This window comes from Patagioenas fasciata, chromosome 5, assembly GCF_037038585.1.
Source record: "Patagioenas fasciata isolate bPatFas1 chromosome 5, bPatFas1.hap1, whole genome shotgun sequence".
NCBI lineage: Eukaryota > Metazoa > Chordata > Aves > Columbiformes > Columbidae > Patagioenas > Patagioenas fasciata.
Window position 1 is genome coordinate 51,923,955 of NC_092524.1, and position 19,937 is coordinate 51,943,891.

General features: G+C 36.6%; 1 protein-coding gene across 2 annotated transcripts in view; it reads right to left on the reverse strand.

The window, feature by feature from the left end:
* Nucleotides 1–19,937, reverse strand: part of GALC (galactosylceramidase) — a 39,960-nt gene that overhangs the window by 3,014 nt on the left and 17,009 nt on the right. Inside the window, exons 7-16 of one of the 2 annotated variants that reach the window (XM_065838420.2) lie at nt 18,437–18,567; nt 12,667–12,822; nt 10,419–10,543; nt 9,456–9,583; nt 8,908–8,997; nt 7,478–7,567; nt 6,978–7,122; nt 6,276–6,456; nt 3,595–3,758; nt 1,729–1,805 (exon numbers count right to left, since the gene is read on the reverse strand). In XM_065838420.2, the coding sequence (XP_065694492.1) occupies nt 1,729–1,805; nt 3,595–3,758; nt 6,276–6,456; nt 6,978–7,122; nt 7,478–7,567; nt 8,908–8,997; nt 9,456–9,583; nt 10,419–10,543; nt 12,667–12,822; nt 18,437–18,567 (1,287 nt within the window). The remainder of the gene's footprint in view (nt 1–1,728; nt 1,806–3,594; nt 3,759–6,275; nt 6,457–6,977; nt 7,123–7,477; nt 7,568–8,907; nt 8,998–9,455; nt 9,584–10,418; nt 10,544–12,666; nt 12,823–18,436; nt 18,568–19,937) is intronic. The other variant, XM_065838421.2, reaches the window with a different exon arrangement.

Below are 19,937 nucleotides of genomic sequence, written 5' to 3' on the forward strand. Positions count from 1 at the left end.
GTGTCATGTTGCCATTAAAATTAAAAATGCCTTCGGGAAAAGTACAAGTTATCCCAACAGTGTTCCACTGAACAGTATTTAGGAAAAAAGTACTTCAGATTATTTGTATTTCTTAATCTGGAAGACAATTACAGACACAGGTAAAAGCAAAGAACACCTTTAAAAAACAAGTCAGCATGAGAATTCTTTAAAGAGGGCTCTACACCTCTGTCATTACATCAAAGACATATTTGGTACAAAATATTGTAACAGCACAGACAGAAGATTGCAGCATCACAATTTCAAAATTATCACCACCATTTTGTATTTTAAATTATTTACGTTGATTTTCAGTACTCCAGGGTAGCAAATGTCCTGGCCAATTTTACAGATGGCAATCACTCCCATAAGCATGGGAGTACAAATCCCAAAACTAAACTACATCCTTTCCAGCAAATACCTCAGGTACAAGTGTCCTTTAGTCTCTCAATGTAAACGCACAAAAGAAAAAAAACAGTTTCTAATACTCGCTCACATTTTAGGATGAGAAAGACTCAGTGAATAATTTTAAAAGAGTTTGCTTCAGCAGAAGATCTCCCCAGCTAGGATTCAAGCTTCCCCACATTTCAGGCCATGTTACAGTTGCAAAGGTTACATTAGGCAAAGGGATAAAGCATTCAGCAGAAGAACTTAAAACCTTTTTAGTTACTTGCACCAGTGTCTCATCCAGCTAAGTGCACAGGTACATTTGAAGTAGCACTTAGGACTACTCCTCTCACCAAGTGGCCAAAAAGGGGGAAGGAAAAAATGTGGGCAGGCTTCTCATACAAGTTTCATACTTTTAAAATACAAGTTTATTTTCTTGGTCCAGTGGACCTTTTCTGATTAGCAACATGATGATCATAGGTACAATTTCAGACAGCTGACATGTAAGGATGTTTATATGCACAATGAATTTGACATTCTTGATAAACCTAGGGTTGGTGCATGTATTTTTGTATACGTATGTATGTGTGATGTCCATTTGTTTCTGTCTTTAACTATGCTAAGCAGCTACAAATGAGTGCAACTAAAATGCTGATTCTGAAGATAGCTTCGAAAGCATTCTGAAGAATTGTTGCTGCTATATTCTAAAAGTGCTTTGGGTTATAGTGGTCTAAATTGGGATTTTTTTAGGAGGAATATATAAGGACTTTGTGATGTAGGCATGAGATTACTTATTTTTATTGCTCTAATCAATATTTTGATTTCTGGGCTGTGGCCCAATTTACAACACTATGCATATGCTTTTTCAGTACAGGAAAGAAGGATGGCAGCTCATGTGAGTTCCCCCATCCTTAACTAGCACCACATACAAGGCCATAGCATGAAAAGGGAATTGGTGGGAGTCAGACTGGTAAAATGGGACAGTTTAGTAGTTTCACTGACAGCCTTCAGAACAGGAAGTCAGGTCATGATCTTTTCCTCAGATTAAACGAAAGCTTTGTTTGCCTCTCTAGCCCTCCTATATCCAGCTTTCAACTCATCTTTACAATTTTCTACACCCTCTCTGGTTTATCAAGATCTCTTTAAAAATACAGGTGGCAGAACTTTGTATGGTTTTTAAGACTGGTTTAAAAGAACACAGATATGTTTTAGATAGGACAAACTAATGCAAATACACAGTCAATAATACAGCATAGTTTGTCTAGGCCATTCAGGACTGGAAGTTTAATAACTGGTTTTCTAGTTTTCTGCCTGTGTCCATACCTGAATGTTGAGAGTAAGGGTGTGCCATGCATTATCCCGGACGCCAGAAAGTCCTTTCATTAATATTTCTTCTCCAGCTGCAAAACATGCTTAAGGTTAACAAAGTGTTACTTCATTCCCTTGTTGAGACTGACAGAAAAATACCAAGACAACAAAAGGAAAAAAGTACCTATTATCCAGAGGTGTTCAGGACTGACATCTTACCAATTTCAACTGCAGCATGGAAGACCTAACATGCAAACCTGGACTCTACACAATCAGTGCTTTCTCCTATTTTGCCAGGACTGTTTTTCCACTGAAATCGCCAAAGATCTTGGGAATTTCGCCTGAGAAAAGGATTCCCTCTATGGAGAGTATCAGTTCAAGTGTGACAGTAGCTATTGCTCTGCTTACTCCATAGATCTCCTGGCTTATGGGCTGGAACTTTTTTTAAATCAGAGGGTTTGAGATGCCACATCACTATGTTGCTTAGTTCTAGTCAAAATTTAGGCTAAGCAAAAATTGGGTGTGACTGACACATGGATGGAAGACCTGAAAAAACATTAAATGCTCCAAGTAGAATCTTCAATTATTCAGTACATAGTTTTAGCTGAAAGCTAATTTAACATTCAGTATCCCTTCTAGAAAAATATAAAGATCACTGGCAATAGCTGTACAATAGCTGTGTAACAAGTGTCTCAGTCTGAAATAATGAGGTGGTTAATCAAACTTCTCTCATTGCACCTATGAAAAATTATTTTTGACAGCCTGAGAAACTAATTGGGTAATGGCCTTACATCTTATTAAAAATAAATACTGAGTCAATCCTAAATATGAGTATGTTTTTTCATACAGGTGAAATTTAAGCTGTGGAGTTAGACCTTGTGAAGTTTCCCTAAGGAGCACAAGTATGCCAAGGGACAATGTAAAGCCTTCTTTATGCTACCCATCCATGGTAAAAATAAATGAAAGAAAAACAACCAAAAAAAGAGAGAGAAAGGAGAAACTGCTGCTACCGAATGTAAGAAGAGATTATTTTTAAGGTCCAGTACAGTATGAAACAGGACATTACAGCCTGTATTCATATTAGATATGCTGTAGATCTAGAAGTTGCATTTGACTCATCAAAAACTATTGAAACGTTATTACTTTATTTATCTTTATTACAGAATCACAGAATGGTTGGGGTTGGAAGGGACCTCTGGAGATCTAGTCCAACCCACCTGCTAAAGCAGGCTCACCTAGAACATACACATGAAGTGACATAAAAAGCATATAAACAATAAAACCTGCCACTGTTTCCAATTAAAAAAAAAACTTTTAGCTATTGATGAAGCACTGACATACATTCGTTCACGTGCCTGTCAAGTGCTCCATAGATGTACACATATGAACGTTAGTGACACAAGCAGACTGAGCTGGACTAACAGCAGAATGCATAATTTGTGGAAACAGTCAGCCACTCATCATCACCTAAGCTGGGTGTATGTACATCGATTTATACTGCCCTACAAGACAGACCACTGCATTTCAAGCAGGCTTTTCTTTTTAGGTGTAGTATAAGAATACAGATCAAAGCTTTCTGTAATTAATATTGTATCAGAATATTTATGAAAAGTAAAATAATTTACATTTGCTAGTGTAAAATACATTTTGTCAGCAGAAAAAAGTTTTAAAAATCCAGAAAGCTGAGACTGAGAAGCAGACCAGTCAGAAGCCTTCAGATATTCTCTTTACATAAAAAATGTGGCCATCATTAGAGCACATTGGGCTAAATCCATAGTGATGACAACTGAATTACAAAATATTAACGTTAGTCATTTTTATCAAGACTATCAAAATGACATGTCCATATGTCAGCAACCACTTTAGCAAAGAGCTGCTTACCTAGGTCACCAGTGACTTGGTAGGTGCCATCTGCAAAAACCCAGAAGAAAACACCTTTGGTACGTCGAACATATATCCCACCATTGTCAACTCTTCCTGCAATAAACACGCCTCCATCACGTGGTTTTTCTATGTAGATGTCACAAGTGACTGTAATGTTTACCCTATAAGAGAAGTTTAGTGTTTTAAGCAGCAAGGAATCAATGTTTTTCAGTAGGCAGTAGGTAGAAGAGTATTCCCTATATAGTACAGCAATCTTTTTGAGGAACGATTTGGCAATCTAATTGTCACCTACAGGTGCAAGATGCACAGGACTTGTCTAGACTGGCTGTTTCCCACCTGTGAGTCCATAGGTCTTCCTAAGAAAAGCAATTCCTCTCAGAAACCACCAACAAAAAGTCTATTGTCAGCAACTTTCAATTAATTATTAAAAAAAAAAAATCCAACAGACACAGAAGGTTTGCATCTCCACAGTCTGCAAAATGAAAAATTATTTTTAAATAACTGAATCAAATCCAAGATTCAAGGCCAAGTCTTAAGTAAGGCAGATATCCTGCTAAAAAAACACTTTTTTTAAACAATGTGTTCAAACAAGTTGAAATTATTTCATTTTCCTACGGTGATACTTCAGCTCACAGTAAAGTGCCTGTTATACATATAACAACAACTGTAAAGGAGACTAAAGCACCTAGAAAATTTACACTTTTCCCACCCTGAAGTTGCACTACAAGCCTCTTAACAATACCAATTAAAAGCATTCTTTGCCTTTGTTAATGTACATTCAAATTAAAAACCTACATCTCATTTCTCACAGGACTTGCAACATGGATACAGCCACATGGTTGCGTATTTAGGAAGTTCACAATTATCTGTAATTATTTACAGAATGTGATTAGACTTTCTATGACATCAGCTCAGCTGATAACAATCTCCACATCCCTTACTTAAGAGTAAGAACAGCCTGAGATTTCATTCTAGCATAATGGTATTAGAAATACCATATTCTTGGGTACATATTCATGACAGAAAAAAGATTTCTTTCTTGCCTCCCTATGTATTAAACAAGAGACTCCCACATCTTGCTTAAGCAATTATAAAGAGATTGGAAGTACAACAGAATGAGTTTAATAGAAACACTTTCAGGATACAGCTAAATTCAATAAAATCAGAGCAAAGCATCAACAAATTCAGGAGTAGAAACAAAGTTTTCACAAGCACAAGATTAAAATCCAAACTAAACCCAACTAAATAATCCTGAAATTTAATCATAATAAATTGTCATTGGTGACAGAAGTCAGATATTCCACAAAGAATGATATTTCAGTGCAAGATTGGTTCAGTATTTCAAGAGTTGAAAACATCAACAAGATGAGCCCCAAACTGAGGATGAAGCAAACAATTCAGAGGGCTTGAAATTGAAGACTATCATTATTCAAGTTTTACTGATCTGTAACTTTTCATAATCAGCTGAATATTCAGGAAACAAACTTGTTTCTGAAACAAGATGAAAAATCAGAAACAAAAGGAATAAAAATGAAATAATTAGGAAGTTTTTAAGAATCTCAGTACAGTAATGTAAGAATACACCCTGTGTAGGGATCACCGAATATGATCTACTCAATATGGGAAAGCTGATTATAGAAGGAATACGAGACCTTACTTAACAGAGGACTGCAGAAGAAAACATCAAGTAACTGAAGAACAACCTCCAGCTACAAGACGGTGATATTATTCCAGCCTTCAGAGCAAAGTGATTCATTCACTTGTCCAGGTCAGCAATTAAAAGCAAGAAACATGTTCTGAAAAATCATTTGGGGGATCAATGATCCAACCAAAGTGAAAAAAAAGTGACAGAATGGCTATTTTAAAGAGCATGTCGAAAGAATTTAAGCTAGACTTTCAAAGAAGCATAAACTTTATTATTAGTTACTATTACTAAACCAACTAGTTAACAGGCTCTTTCCCATTAAAAAAAAAAATAAATATTATGCTAATATATGCTGCTTGTTTACAGCTCCTAGAAAGAATTGTGATCATAACCATACTCTCATCCACCTAGAAAGTATCAGTTACATTTACACAGAAATAAAATTGTTTTAAGTAGCAGCTGAATCAAATCGTTCCAATTCCAGGAACTGCTCAGAAGATGGCAGTCTGCAACAGCATAACTAAATTAACTCCCAGACTATTTCTTTGATATGGGACTGATCAAATCTTTAACAATCAAAACAACTCAAAATTAAGTAATTAAAACTGAATCGAGCTTTTTTTTGTCCCATCTAAAAACATATCAAAACTCAGTGCACACTCAAAATTAGAATTTTGACTTGGTCTTTCTAGTACATCAAACCAGATCCATTATTCTGAAAAAAAAATGTTCCAAGACAGTGCAGCAGTGGGCCAAGCTACCAAGAGATCTGTTGGACTTTCCATCTTTGGATGTTTTTAAGACTCATTTAGACAAAGACACAGCTGATCGCAGAGTTGGCAATAGCCTGTAGCAAGGTTCATTGACTTTCTGTAGTCCCTTTAAGTCATCATTTCTACATGTCTACAGAGAGACCTAATGCAAAAGCCCTCTGTCCAAGAGAAATGAGGCTTGAGACAGATTAACAGATCATAACTCACACTGGTAAGGAGGACATTTCCCCAGATGTCACTAGAAAATAGTAGCTACCTACCACTGAAAATTTCCTATAACACTGATGGTCTGGTCTGCATCAGAAGCCCAAGTGATGGGTCGCTGAACCACCACCTGGCGGAGCGTGAACACATGATCTCCTGGGTCGGAAGTATTGATGAAGTATTCAAATACTCCTGTCTGATCTGCAAAATTTGGGGCTTCACTGAAAGGTGGATTACCTGTTCAGAAAATAAAATATATCAACACCGAAACATTATTTTTCTTCTGTGTATTTTTGCTTTCAGAAATTTCCTCTGAAAATAGTCTCCACAATTTTGACTCATTCTGTCAAAGCACAGTCTCCAAAGGTGAAGTTTTTAAGAGTTAGAAGGTGATTTTAGTTTTGGTTTTGTTTTTATGCAGACCCCAGCTTTTGGAAACACATGAACAGAGTAAATCATCATCTTCCCTATCTTTCTTCCAAAAACTAGTTCACTATAGTTAGGAGCTATATGATTTGGATTGAGAATTTTTAAACTGTTATCAACCACCCAGTTAAGACAGACTTAAATACACCTCATTGCAAGTGAAGTATACAGGCATAAGTTGTTGGAGAAGCAGGTATAAATAAAACACATATTCAGACTACTACATGCTGCTTACATTAGAGGACTCAAGTAACATAATTATTGTTGCCTTTCTACATTAAGACTACAGCTGTGTGTGAATTAAGTGTTCAGATAAGAGAACTCTGACTTACGAATGTTGAAATCGTCTTTGTAATTTGAAGGAAAGGGCTGAGGTGGTGGAGGCTCTTGGCAATGACATTTCTGCCCTGTCTTGAGTGTGGTTAAAGTGTAGACTTCATCCACATTTAGATCTAATGAAAAACTTCCCTTCTGTACCTGGAATTAAAGAATGCTCAAGTTGCAAAGATCAAACAACTAAATCACAAAATGCCCAAGTTCCTGAATTAAAGGAGGTCCTCCGAGGTCCTGATTTAAGGCACAAATCTCATCTTCTTGCCTCACCATTCACTATCTATTAACCATTTTGAAAACCCTTTTCCCCAAAAAAATCTTTATTACCTCCAGGTAAGCTTGTATATAGCTAGTAAAACTGTAGTCAAATGGAGACAATAAAACGTGCCCTAATTATGCAGTTTAGGCATGAAAGTCTAGGAGTTCAGCAAAGGGGGAAGAAATACCTGAAAAATACCTGAAATTACAAAGAGACTATAATTAGAACTGGTTGACTTACCTTCACAGGATGGAGTTGATGGAAAAGACTAGAGTTTCCAGATTCAAAACCAAGTCTGGAATGCCACACTTGAAGAGTTTCCACCTTACACTGTAATGAACCAAAATATTTTAAAAAAAAGAAAAAAAAACACAAAAAAAAACCACCACAAACAAACAAACCAACACCACACCAGACACACTTGAATATCACTTGAATATTCACCTTGAGAAACACCAATACTCTAAGGGTGTCTCATTTTTTTATTTTAGAGCTGCTGATTACACTGGAGGCCACCACTCTATTAAGCTAGCCATTACACGTAGCTTATCTTTTTGCAGATTTTATGTCAATAAGCTATTGTCCTAACATGCAGTAATGCTGCTTATAAAGACAGAAAGTGTTACAACACACATGCAATTTTTAGCTTCCCTATTACCAACAGCAGTATCTCTATAACACAAGCTCTCTGCCTAGGAGCAACCAGGCTAAAATAATCTCCTGTTAATTTCACTTTAATGAGACATTTCCTTTAGTTGCTGGTTCTTCAATATTCATTTTTGAGCAAAGTACTTTGCTTACAGATCTCCAAACTTCTGTGATACTATGGCCTATCAAGTACATTAGTTACAGATTTTAATCACATGTAACTCATACAATTTTTTTTAGTTACTCCAATAAACAACAAAGCAAGCAACCCAGAGTTTGGTTTGGGTAAGCTGTCTGATACTTCACCCAAACGGAGTTGTATATCAGAAGTGATGCTCAACTACTTTTCCTAAGCAAACCATTTTATTGCCAAAACCATTTTCTAAATGGAAAGAAACTAATGCAACCAAGAAAACCAAATTCCAAATAAACACATACTTTCAGTTTCTGAAAAGTAATTATCCAAATCAACCAAAGATTCACTCCAGTTTATACCATGAAAGGACTGTTCACATTTCAGAGAAATTCAAAAAACACAAAAACAAAAACACAAGCAAACAACAACAAAAAAAATACATACACACAAGAAACACCACAAACAAACAAAAGATACAGTATACAATCAACTCCAATTACTGCCCTGGCAAGGAGCTGACAACAGCTAGTAAGGTCACAGCCATGCTGGCCAGTCAATCTATGTCAGCATGTCAGAACACTAAGCCTTGGAATAAATCCTAAACAAAAATCCAATTGCATTTCTGTTCTAGAAAATTTCTTCTTTCTTCAATATACAGATGATTAGACTGGGAGGTAGTAATTGTACCAATTCGGTTACGACATTACATTTCATGGTAAAATCAGAACTAGAATGTTTAAAACTTTGCCAGGTGAGTATCAGCCTCTAGGACTGGAGGTAAAGAACTCAAATTTCTCACTAACCTGTGATATTGTCTTGCATGCATTTGATTACAGACATCAATTCATTTTACAAGACTGAGCAAGTGTATTCAAAATCTACTTACAAATGATCCTTTGAGGTAGAAAGTTGCCCTCTGAGGTGTCACATTGAAACGAGGCAGCGGAGGCCTGATACATTGAGAGTGATTATGAGTCTGAATGAAAAAAAAGAAGTGTAACAGGAGGAACATACATTACTGGAATACATCACACTGTAATGCTCATTAAAAACATACAACATTAACTGAAATTTAAAAAGCGACATAGGATCAATTTGCAACTATTTATTTCACTGTTATCTTAATGATAATTGCAATACTACTAACTTAATTTTATTTTGAATACTACTTAAAAAAAAGCACAATTTAATTTCCTCCTAGAGTGTCTATAATATTAAAGCTAATTCATGATATAAAGAAGACATATACATTGGTCTCCAACAAGATTCAAGTAGCTATTCAAAGTTTAGACAGAAAAAAAGGACCTCTAGTGGTCTCACTGACAAAGCTACAGACATAAAACAACATATTAACAGATCCTGAACTACACAAATCAAAACAAAAAAACCATTTCCTTTATCTTTCTAGTTCATTGGAATTGCTGATGCACATACCATAGTTTCAATGATTATGGTAAGGTTTCCTAGGCCATCTGTCAGAGCCACAAAACTGCCACCTCCTTCTAAGTGTCCATCCACTTGCAAGTATGACCAGCCAGGCTGAGTAAATTGTGTTGTGTGTGCTGAGACAGAACAGAACAAAAACCGTAAGAATTTTTTTTTTTTTACATGAACTAAACAGTTGAGCCAAAGAAAGCATAAGTGGTCATCTCATAAGTAAGGTTTTCAGCATGCGAGTGTGCCAAAGAAGAATATGACACAGATCATTAAAATCCTGGGCAACACAGAAACAACTGCTCAGTTGTTCTGAACTGTTCATATGACAGTATGGTCATTTTTCTTAACACTTTTACATATGCAGGTCATCAGCAAAAGAATAAAACTGGAAGCTTTTGCATTGTTCATCCTTTACAGCATTGCATACACTACCTGCCCTACTGAGCTGCGGCACAAACAGTAACATACTACAGGACTAGACAGAGCAGTCAGTGAATCCACGTGCCCACAGACACAATATGAATGTAATTACCTTTTCCCCAAGAAAGGGAAGTGCTGACTTACACCAGCAGGTCAAGAATACAGAGGTTCTTTGTTCCATTTTCTCAAACTGAGAGCTATCAAGTATCTACTTAATGATTAAAGAGGAAAAGGAACTAAGAAAGTACACTAACCTTTGTGTGCACTTCATATCAAAATACTTTAGTAGTTACTGCTATAAAAGGCAGTAGTTTATTCACTTCCCCTGTATCTAATGGTCAGGTATTGAGATTTTCCAGGCTACTAGATCCTTCTGCTTCCTATTGAAAGAAGCTTTTTCTTCTTTTAAGTACCCACAAAAATAATTTAATTTGGTACAAAAAATAATACACATGAAAACCACTAAATAAATAAAGGTGACAGAAAATATTGTAATACTCTGTGTTAGACCATCAAACTTTTAACACACAAACTTTTAACCTGTAATCCAGATAGGAGCTTCTACTTTGTAGTGGCCACTCCATGGCTCTTGTGCTGTCATTAGTGCACATCGACCAAAGGGCAACTCTTCATAATAACTAGCCACCAAGTTCCATGCAATGGTTCTGGAAGAAAAACAGGTCTGTTTGCTCCATTCATATGCATAGTATTAATTTATTACAAGAATTTGTTCCTCTTTTTTCTCCAGCATACAATGCAAATAAGTTTAACAAAACAATTTTCAGCTAAAGGAGAAAAAACAAAACAAAAAAACACACACACACCCCCCACACACAACATATCCATGAGAGGAAAATAAAAGAAATCAACTTCCAGTGTTAAGAACTTCTTACAAAACCAATGATACATTCTCTTCATTAAAGGAAATGTATACTGAAGGTTAAAGACTTCATTTATATTTAATTTTCTTGTTGGTTTGAAGGTGAAAAAGCTAAGTTATCAAGGTTTACAGCTTTTTGTTGGGATGGCTTGGGTTGTTCGTGGGGTTTTTTTGTTTGGTTGGGTTTTGTTTGGTTGGTTTTTTGTTGGTTGGTTGTTGGTGGTGGTGCTAATCTTTTTTTTTGGGGGGGACTTGGTAGGAGAGGTAGAGTCTGGAGCGGCTAAGTACCACTGAAAAAGTAATATCCATGTAAATAATTAACAGATAACGACACTAACCAGCCATCCTCCAAGAGTTGTTGCCTTTTCCATAAATTGTCAGGGTAACAACAAGGGTAATTACTTCAGGTCTTTTGATTTGGTCATCATTGAAAATCTTCTGCCAGGACTTTTAAGTTAAAACCCCTGCACAATTAGTATGGAAATACAGCTTAATAAAGCAGTTATATAGGAAGCAAAAGCTGGCATGCCCTTCTGCTATTGCATACAGGTAAGTGCAAAAGTCTTTGACATACGTTTATCACACTATATACGCATTTCAGAAAAGATCCTGAAATTCCACAAAAGTTGCTCATAAAGTAAACAACCCTTGAATTGTGAAGTCAACAACTTGCTCACATTAAACTTGTTTTACAGAGTTGCAAACTTAAAAAAAGGAATGTGAGGAACTCAAGTTTCAAGGAAACGCGCTTAGCAGAAAGATAAGCTCCTTTAATCAGGAAGACTGTTTTCAATATAAAAGCCAAGATAACTTCAATATTGGATATACAGACTTGGAACTAAAATCCACAATTATTTCTAAATACAATACATAGGTCTGGTTTCCAGGCTGCTAAACAAATGGGGTATACATAATTACAGAGGTCTAGTAAAAAAAGGAGAGGAAAAAAAATAAAAATGGAAAACAAAGACTCCAAAGCAAGATATTAAAGCATATAACAGTCAAAAGGCAATGGGAATGTTCTGGAATTCACATAGGAAATATTCATCTGTTAGAAAATTTCATCTTTCAGAAGATTCATAGAAATAAGGTGACTCCAGAAACTTCCCTTTACAAGTATCCAGTCACTTTGCGCTGTGCTCCAGTTCAAGCATTTCAGACAAAAAACACTTTCTTGTTCCAAAATGAAGTTACATAAAAACTAAAAGCTTTGAGCAATTTTGCTCACATTTTGATGCCTAAATTTTCTTTAATCAGACTTTTTTTTTTAATTTCAGATAGTAGTTGTTGCACTGGAAGCATTAAAGTATATTTTCTATTCTCTTCTGAAACTGTGAGTTATGGAACTTCCCAGGAAATAGAACACCTTTCTTCCAGATCTCAGTTTGGAAAAAAAAGAATGTGCAGGAAGCAGTAAATGTATCAAAAAGCAATAACAAGTTTTAGAACAGACTCTCAGAAAGAAGTTATATGGAAAAACTAGGTAATGGCACCCATACCTAGTACTTTTAACTGAAGACAAACAACCAGTTAAAAACCTTAAGAAAAATACAAATAGAATAGCTTTATTGTTCTTTTCTTCCAATGTTTTTCATGTTGTTAGTTCTTCTTAAAAACACTGTCTTTTTAACAAGTATCATCAGAGACTCAGACACATCTGAACTCAGCTGCATAAGCCACTGGATACTGTGGAACATTAACTCAAGAATACATTACAACTTGTAGGACTTCTGTCCCAGAAATAGTTATGGACAGTAGACTTCAGACCTTACTATATTTGAATTCAGATTGACAATACAGAGAGTTTCAGTTTACCTTCTATTTTACCAGAGCAGATGAATACATTCTGTAGTACTTGAAACAATTCTTAGATGAGAATTTGTGAAAGCAACAGCACACAACACTTACGAGGTCATGTTTCCGTTCACGTAGTTTTGGTTCAAGATCCGAGCCCAGCAGCCTGCACCTACTTCATCATTGAAAGTACTGTAATCTTCTGAAGACCAGAGCTTCTTCTGAGTTAATAAGGCATTTGGCACTGTTTTTGTTCCAGGATAGTGCACTCTACACAATATTTTTAAAAGAAAGAGCATTTATCACCAAAAGAAAAAAAAAAGAGAAGAAAAAAAAAAGGCCTAGAAGTACAAACAGCAGCAATGATTCCCCTCCTCCAAACTGAAAATGAAAACCAAACTTTCTGTGGAATAATACTTATGGAATAGAAGATACTGGTCCAAGAGTGAGCTATAATATCCCATAGCTTATTGTATTTGCATCAGCAGATTTCTTCTGATACATGCCCTCATATACACAAACCTAGCTTTACATATATTGTGCAATTTCTGCAGCTTGCAAAAGCAAAACTTTATCCTGACATTGACCTTGAAGATTTTCAAAACTAATGTGCTAAAAAGAGAAAATACATGCTACCCTGAACTATCTTAAACAAAGCTGTAAATAATTATAATATCCACAATAAAATACAGTACTAGGCATTATTGTAAGAACTTAACTGCACGAATGTCCTGGGATTGAAACATGAACTTGGCTAATTTCACATACCTTTTAAATAAACTCAGTTTTCAAAAAAAGCATGCTAGCTGGACTATAACAACTGCAGAGGTGTAAACTGAAAACAGTTGAAACATACCTTGAAAGGTAATTTCTTTCCAACATCTTCCTTAGTATGAGGCGAGATGCTTTTTCCCAAAGACTACTGATTATACTCAATCACAACATTGATTCACTGTGCCAGATTAATCTGACTGAAATAAAACCTTTCAAATTACTTGCAGAAAACAGGGTCATGATTTTTCCCTCACTTAGAACACTCACTGAACACACTAAATAAATACACTAAAATTAAACTACCAGCACTGGAAAAGAAGGCATAAATATTTCCTTTTAAATTAGCCTGAAACTTGACAAATTGATAAATTTGTGACACGGACAGAAGAAATATCATTTTTTCTAGACTGACTTTTGGGGTTTTTTTTTTTTTACATTATTTTCCCCCTATGGAACAATGGGCCATTTCCAAGTGTTGTAGTCCTTCATATACAGCTTCATTAATGATAACATAACTGATAGGGAGATTTCAGCTACATCCTTCTCTACTGTACAGATTACTGCATATTTCTCCTTTGGCTTGGAAACACAAGTATTACCTTGTGGGAGATTTGAGGGATTTTCTTGAGGCTGAGTTGTGGAGGGGTTGCTGTTAGACACAGATTTGTTACTGAACCAGCCAGGAATTTCAAGGCTGGGAACAGGACCTGCCATGGGAGAGAAGCAACTCCGGAATAACAAGGCCCCAACATGGTGTAAATCAATGGACCTATCAGCAGTGAGACTCGGGTGCGTGGACAGCCCGTGAACATGGACAATATCCAATCAGCTAATGCATGCTTGCAGCGTGGACGCGTGACCAGGAAATAACTGCATATATAAGGAGGCTTGTCTCTGTAATAAATGGCTTCGCTTGGATTCATATTGAATTGTGTGGAGTCCATGAGTTTTCGCCCTCGCATTACCTTAATACCAAGCAAAAGTTTTTGTAATGACAAAGTGTGTTGCTTGTAAGGACAGGGAAAAGGAGGAATAATTTATCTTTCCTCACTCCACATGCAGAAGAGCTGTTTCTTAAATATTAAGTCAACACCCCTGCCAAGTATAAATATAACTTTAATTCTGTTTATCATCCCTATTTTTTCTCATTTATTTCCATAGCTTTAGTGTCTTTGCATTGAATTATTTCTCTTCCCTTTTAGGCAGATAAAGGCAAACCTCTGGTTAAGTGCAGGAAATTAGAGCTCTACAGATTACTATGCAATCATAAGTAAAGCCCTCTAGAACACCCCCCACTTTTTTATTTTCTTATTTTTGTGAAGTTACAGGGAGAACAAACATTCTTCAGTGCACCTTTACTGACAGCTCTGCTCTACTTAAAGCCCACACACTTATAGCGTTCTCATTTTGACCCATGGGTATGCAATCAGGTAAAACAGTGTCAGCACCAGCTCAGAAACTAATGATTTTTTTCTGCTCTAGATGCAACTTCTATCGCTGCCAGTGAACGTCATTTACATTGTATTTGCTTTTCACTAACACTGCTGTTAACCAAGGGGTTTTGTTTTAATTTCAGTAGTATCTAAATTAGTCCTTAAAAGGACATGACTAAAGAACGCATAACTCCTATTCCATATGAAAACTAATTTTTAAAAAATAAGTACATCCATTAAAAAAAACCCAACTCTTAATAGCACTGTAGAGTATATACTTTAAAAAGACCCACTCAAATGCACAAAATAAACATTTGCTATCAGATTATAGTGAAGGCTTTCACACACTGTATGTGCTGGATTTGTTGGATAGTATGTGATTTACATTTAAAGAAAGCATTACAGTCCTCTTTTAGACATCTTGTGCCACTCGACAGGCTCAACAACTAACACAGGGTGTGCAGCAAAGGACAGGAGATTAGCTGTGCCCAGAACAGTGTGCTCTGCTCCTTCAGTAGTGAAAACAATCTTTTTAATTCTCTGGAAATGAAAACTCCTACAAAGAAACAACTATACTCCAATTACTCCCAGGAAATAACTGGTCAACCCAAGGACCACTACCATTTGGAGACACCTGAGTATCCTGATTAATGTTTCGGGAAAAGCCAGAGACTCCCAAACGCCTATCTTTCTTGCTGCCTGAAAAGACGAACTGTAGTAGAGTTTATGCATCATTCCTTTAAATGTGATGCTTCAGCAGAAGCAGTGGGATTTTGGATTCTCTGCTCAAAAGGGCAGAGAGTCAGACACACTACAACAGAAGACCATTGCAAAGAGAGAGGAAAAAGTGATGTGTGTCATGAAAGAGGGGAAAGAACAGATCTTTCTAGAGAAAAGGTAATGAATAGCAGGAACAGAATTATAACAACGGTGACACAAGTTTAAATCTCTTATCACTACAAGGAAAGAATTTATCAACAGCTATGGGTATTTGTGCTCTTCAAACCACTGTCATTTACTAAACAAAAACAAAAAAAAAACCACACCACAACACAGTTGCTAAAGTAAATCAGATATATTAAGAAAGTAATAATAATTAAGAAAAGCTCTTCTACTGATTGATTGCAAATGCTGCTTTGCACAATTATGCACAGTGACTTCATTTCGATAAGTTACTTAAAAAACAAAAAAACTTTGCATTATTTTTTGTTTTCCATATAGCAATGGCCCAAAGGAGAGGAAGGGGAAAATCAGGACGAAAATTGCAAGGTTTACCACCATTTTTCTGTCATGCATCAGTAAAAGACTGTAGAAATTAGATAAATCTTTAAAAGATCAGCCTATATAATACCTTCACTACAATGAAGGTTTGCAGAAAAGAACTACCTATGAAAACCTCAAAAATCTAGTCCTCAGAAACTTCTCTGTGAAACAGAAGTCAGCAGGTAACAGCACAGGCTTTCCTACTTCTCATTCTGTCTCAGCACACAGGCCTGGGACAACTTGCAACACTTTGAACTCCCACTACTACAGTTCCCACATCGTGATTCCATCATGCAGAAATGTCATAACATCATCCTGTTTCTCTTAGGTTGTTAACTTGAGCATAATTAGGCCTAAAAAATGTCTTTAAAAGGCTGCTGTTTCTGTGACACATCTAGCCAAATGTGGTTTTAGAACAGATCTGGTTAAGAACACTGATGCTTCTAACCAAAGAGACTTGAGTTGTCATCTAATGGCACAGTAATTTCATATTAGATGAAAATAAAAGTTGCTACTCCTAAACTCACTGCCACTTCCTAAACACTTGCCGTATTCTTCCAGTTAATAGCAGGAAGGGAAGGCGAAATGTTCAACATGTAGAGTCAGAACAGTTTAGCCTCGAACTGCATAGCATGCAAAAATCTAACTGGTTTAACTGTGCTACAAAGAACTAAGCATATTTAAAGTACTCCTATGAGTAACGGTGGAATTTGCAAGTCCATTCTTGAAAAACACTGTTTTCAAGAGCTACAATGTAATTTAAATGTGTTCCAAGTAGGAGTAATACTCCTTTAAAATTAATTATACTTCATTTCACCGGTAAAATTAATGCAAACATAATAGCTCTGAAAAGCTGTTTGGAAATATCATATTACAAAGAGCTTTGGTGACCTGGGTCATCCCTATGTGGGTGAACATCTATTAATAGTTTTACAGTGTGTCTTCAGGGACCTCTCTAATTCCTAGCCATTACAACACCTTTCAGGTGAAGCCTGATGCAAATAGAGCAAAATAAAACAGAAGCAGCAGCTTTAATCTCCCATTCAGGTTGTCTGATGAGAGACCTCACAGAGCACAAATTATGTTACCATGTCCAAAATTGATTTTATGTACATTCACGTAAAGTCCTGGTTATCTGAAACACTTTTTATAGTTTCAAATAAAAATAGCAAGCCAAGAATTTTTTTTACAAGATACCATACCGAGATGTGCACCACTAAACGTAGCCAACTAATAATCCATTACACAAGAGAGTATTTCATCTCCCTGTTAAAACCGAAGTAGAGAAGAGATGTAAAACTTAGACTTGCGAAGAGTTAAGCAACTACAGCTTACTGAGATAGTGTAAAAACAGCTGAGCTTCAGGAACTGCCTCTGGGTTCACACTTGCAGCTGCCAAAAAACAGAAAGGAAGCATGCTCACTGCATTGGGATCATGGTAACTGCAGTGGATTTGCATTTGTCCAGAGTGAGTTCACAACTGTTTTCATGAGTTGATCCACACATGATCCAAGACACCACTCGCAAAAAGCTGCCAGGATATTTCCTGTTTTTCAAAATGGGGGAAGGATTGATTGGGGGCGGTGCTGACTGCCTATCTGTATTTGGAGGCAAAATCTTGATTTCTACACCTCCTATTGGTCAGATACATAATGATGAATGGAAAAGACTCAAGCTGAAACAAGGAACAGGCACATTTGAAGCATGTGATTGGGTGAAGCAAGTTTATGGAATCTAATAACTAAAATTTAGAGCTATTGTAAAAAGAAAAGTTAATAAGCACGTCTTCAGACATTTCCATTCAGCAGACAAGTCAGTAATCAATCTCAAATTTAGTCTAGTACTTTTACAAAATATTAGTGCTATGTATTAAAAAACAGAACTAGAAAACCAAGTCAGTTGCTTTGATGCTTTACAAACACACCCTTCCCATCAAAACAAAGCAGGAACTAAGAATCAAGAGGTTATAGCAACTAAAAAGAATCATAGGCCAAATCCATTTCTGGATCACACCCATTCCTGTAACAGACAAGTAGAAATCAGTAATATAAGGCTCTATACAAAGCTGTAAAGCTAAAGCACTATTTGCATACCAAATAAAGGAACCGAAACAACCCACAGAATAAATATTGTTGTCCAGAAAACCTTCAATTTGTCAAAAGTGCAACCACAGCCAATACAAATCTTCCACATGGCAGGAGACTCACAATTCAATTAACAGGTTGAGGCTGTCACCAGGACAACAGCCCACATGATTTGATGTGGGTTAGTAAGAAAGATTATAGTATCGATCCTTTCATTTCAGGTAAGAGTATAGAGAGGTAAATCTTTGGCTGTGCTAGTTACAAAGAAGCAAGATGAAGACAAACTACCAACAAACCACCAAGAAAGAAAAAAAAGAGAGAACCCCCTACCCAATCACATCGACCACTCCGTGGAGCTCGGAGTCAAGCAGCAAGACAACGGAAATGGGCTCCCACAGTCTATCGCTGGCTATGATCCTCACCTGCTGCAGACCGTGCTTATCCAATGTGTATCTCAACAGCTTTGAAAAAAGAGGAGAGCAAAGAACAGAGAGAAAGGACAAATAAAAAAAATGTTTTTCAAATTGTCAAAAAGAAAGGTAGCATTCTCTTCAGCACTATTTGTACATTTCAAAAACCAAATCACATTCCAATTCTTGTTTTCACAACTTGGACAACAACTGTTACATCAAACAAAATGTGATAGACTGTCAAGCACAAAGTGCCTTCAGAGGACACCTTCCTCTACCACGCCAAACCCTAAAGCACATGACAAAAGAAAACATGAGAAACATGTAGTTCTTATTTTCTTAAACACGCAAAACTGCAAATAAAGTTAACGACAAAGCATATCACGTTTCATGTAAGATACTCTAGTTGCAGATCACCTACTTGGGTATTACGATGCTGAGGGTTACGCTACAAGGAGCACGTACAGGGCAAGGACAACAATTATAACTCTCAAACCCTGTGGAAGCACAGTAAACAATTATGAAAAGGAGCTGATTCCCCCTGTTCTCCCTGCTAATCAACTATTTCAGTTTAACAGTGAAGCAACGTAAGTGAGATCAGCTCTTCCTCAATGCAACCAACATAAGAACAGGAAAAACCTTGAGACACATACACACCTTATTACTCAACTGCGTTGTATTTCAAGTTTTAAAACTGCAACCACCATATACTTGCCCCGAGACATTTTAATGCCTTGAAAGTCCATGAAACAAATCTAAAATGTCACGTAAGACCAAGCCTAATGATGTAGTCTCTTGAAATCCAGAGTTCCCTTAAACAGCATTTGCTGTACTATTAAATTCAGACAACATCAAATGCCTACCTACCTTCAAACCATTATCTGTATTTCTACCATATATAATCATCTTTAACAGGGAACACTACCTGCAGGAAACCATGTCGCAAGATTTTTTCCACAGATCAGAATCTGACCTAGCTTATATGCAGTCTGACAGTAGTCTGAAGTGTCAAGATTTCCTGCCCTAAAGTCTTAAGAACTTTGAACACAATGATGTTAGTATTACCGCTGCATTGTATTTTCCTGTTACATCTTGCATTAGAATAAGGCAGTATTTGGGTTGCAGACTTGACATACATACAAAGGCTGAAGTATTTAGCAACTGGGGAGGTTCCAATGACTAGAGATAATGCCCATCCTCAAAAAAGAATATCTGAAAAACTACAGGCACATCAATCCAGCCTTAATCCCCAGGAAGGTTATAGAGGAAGTCTTCCTGGAAGCCATTCCCAAGCACAAGAAGGACAGGAGTACGACTGGGAATGGCAGCATGACTGCCCTTGGTAAATCCATGCTGCCATTCCCAAATCATTCCTGACAACATGACTGCTTTCTACAAGATGACTACCTGTGCAGGCAAGG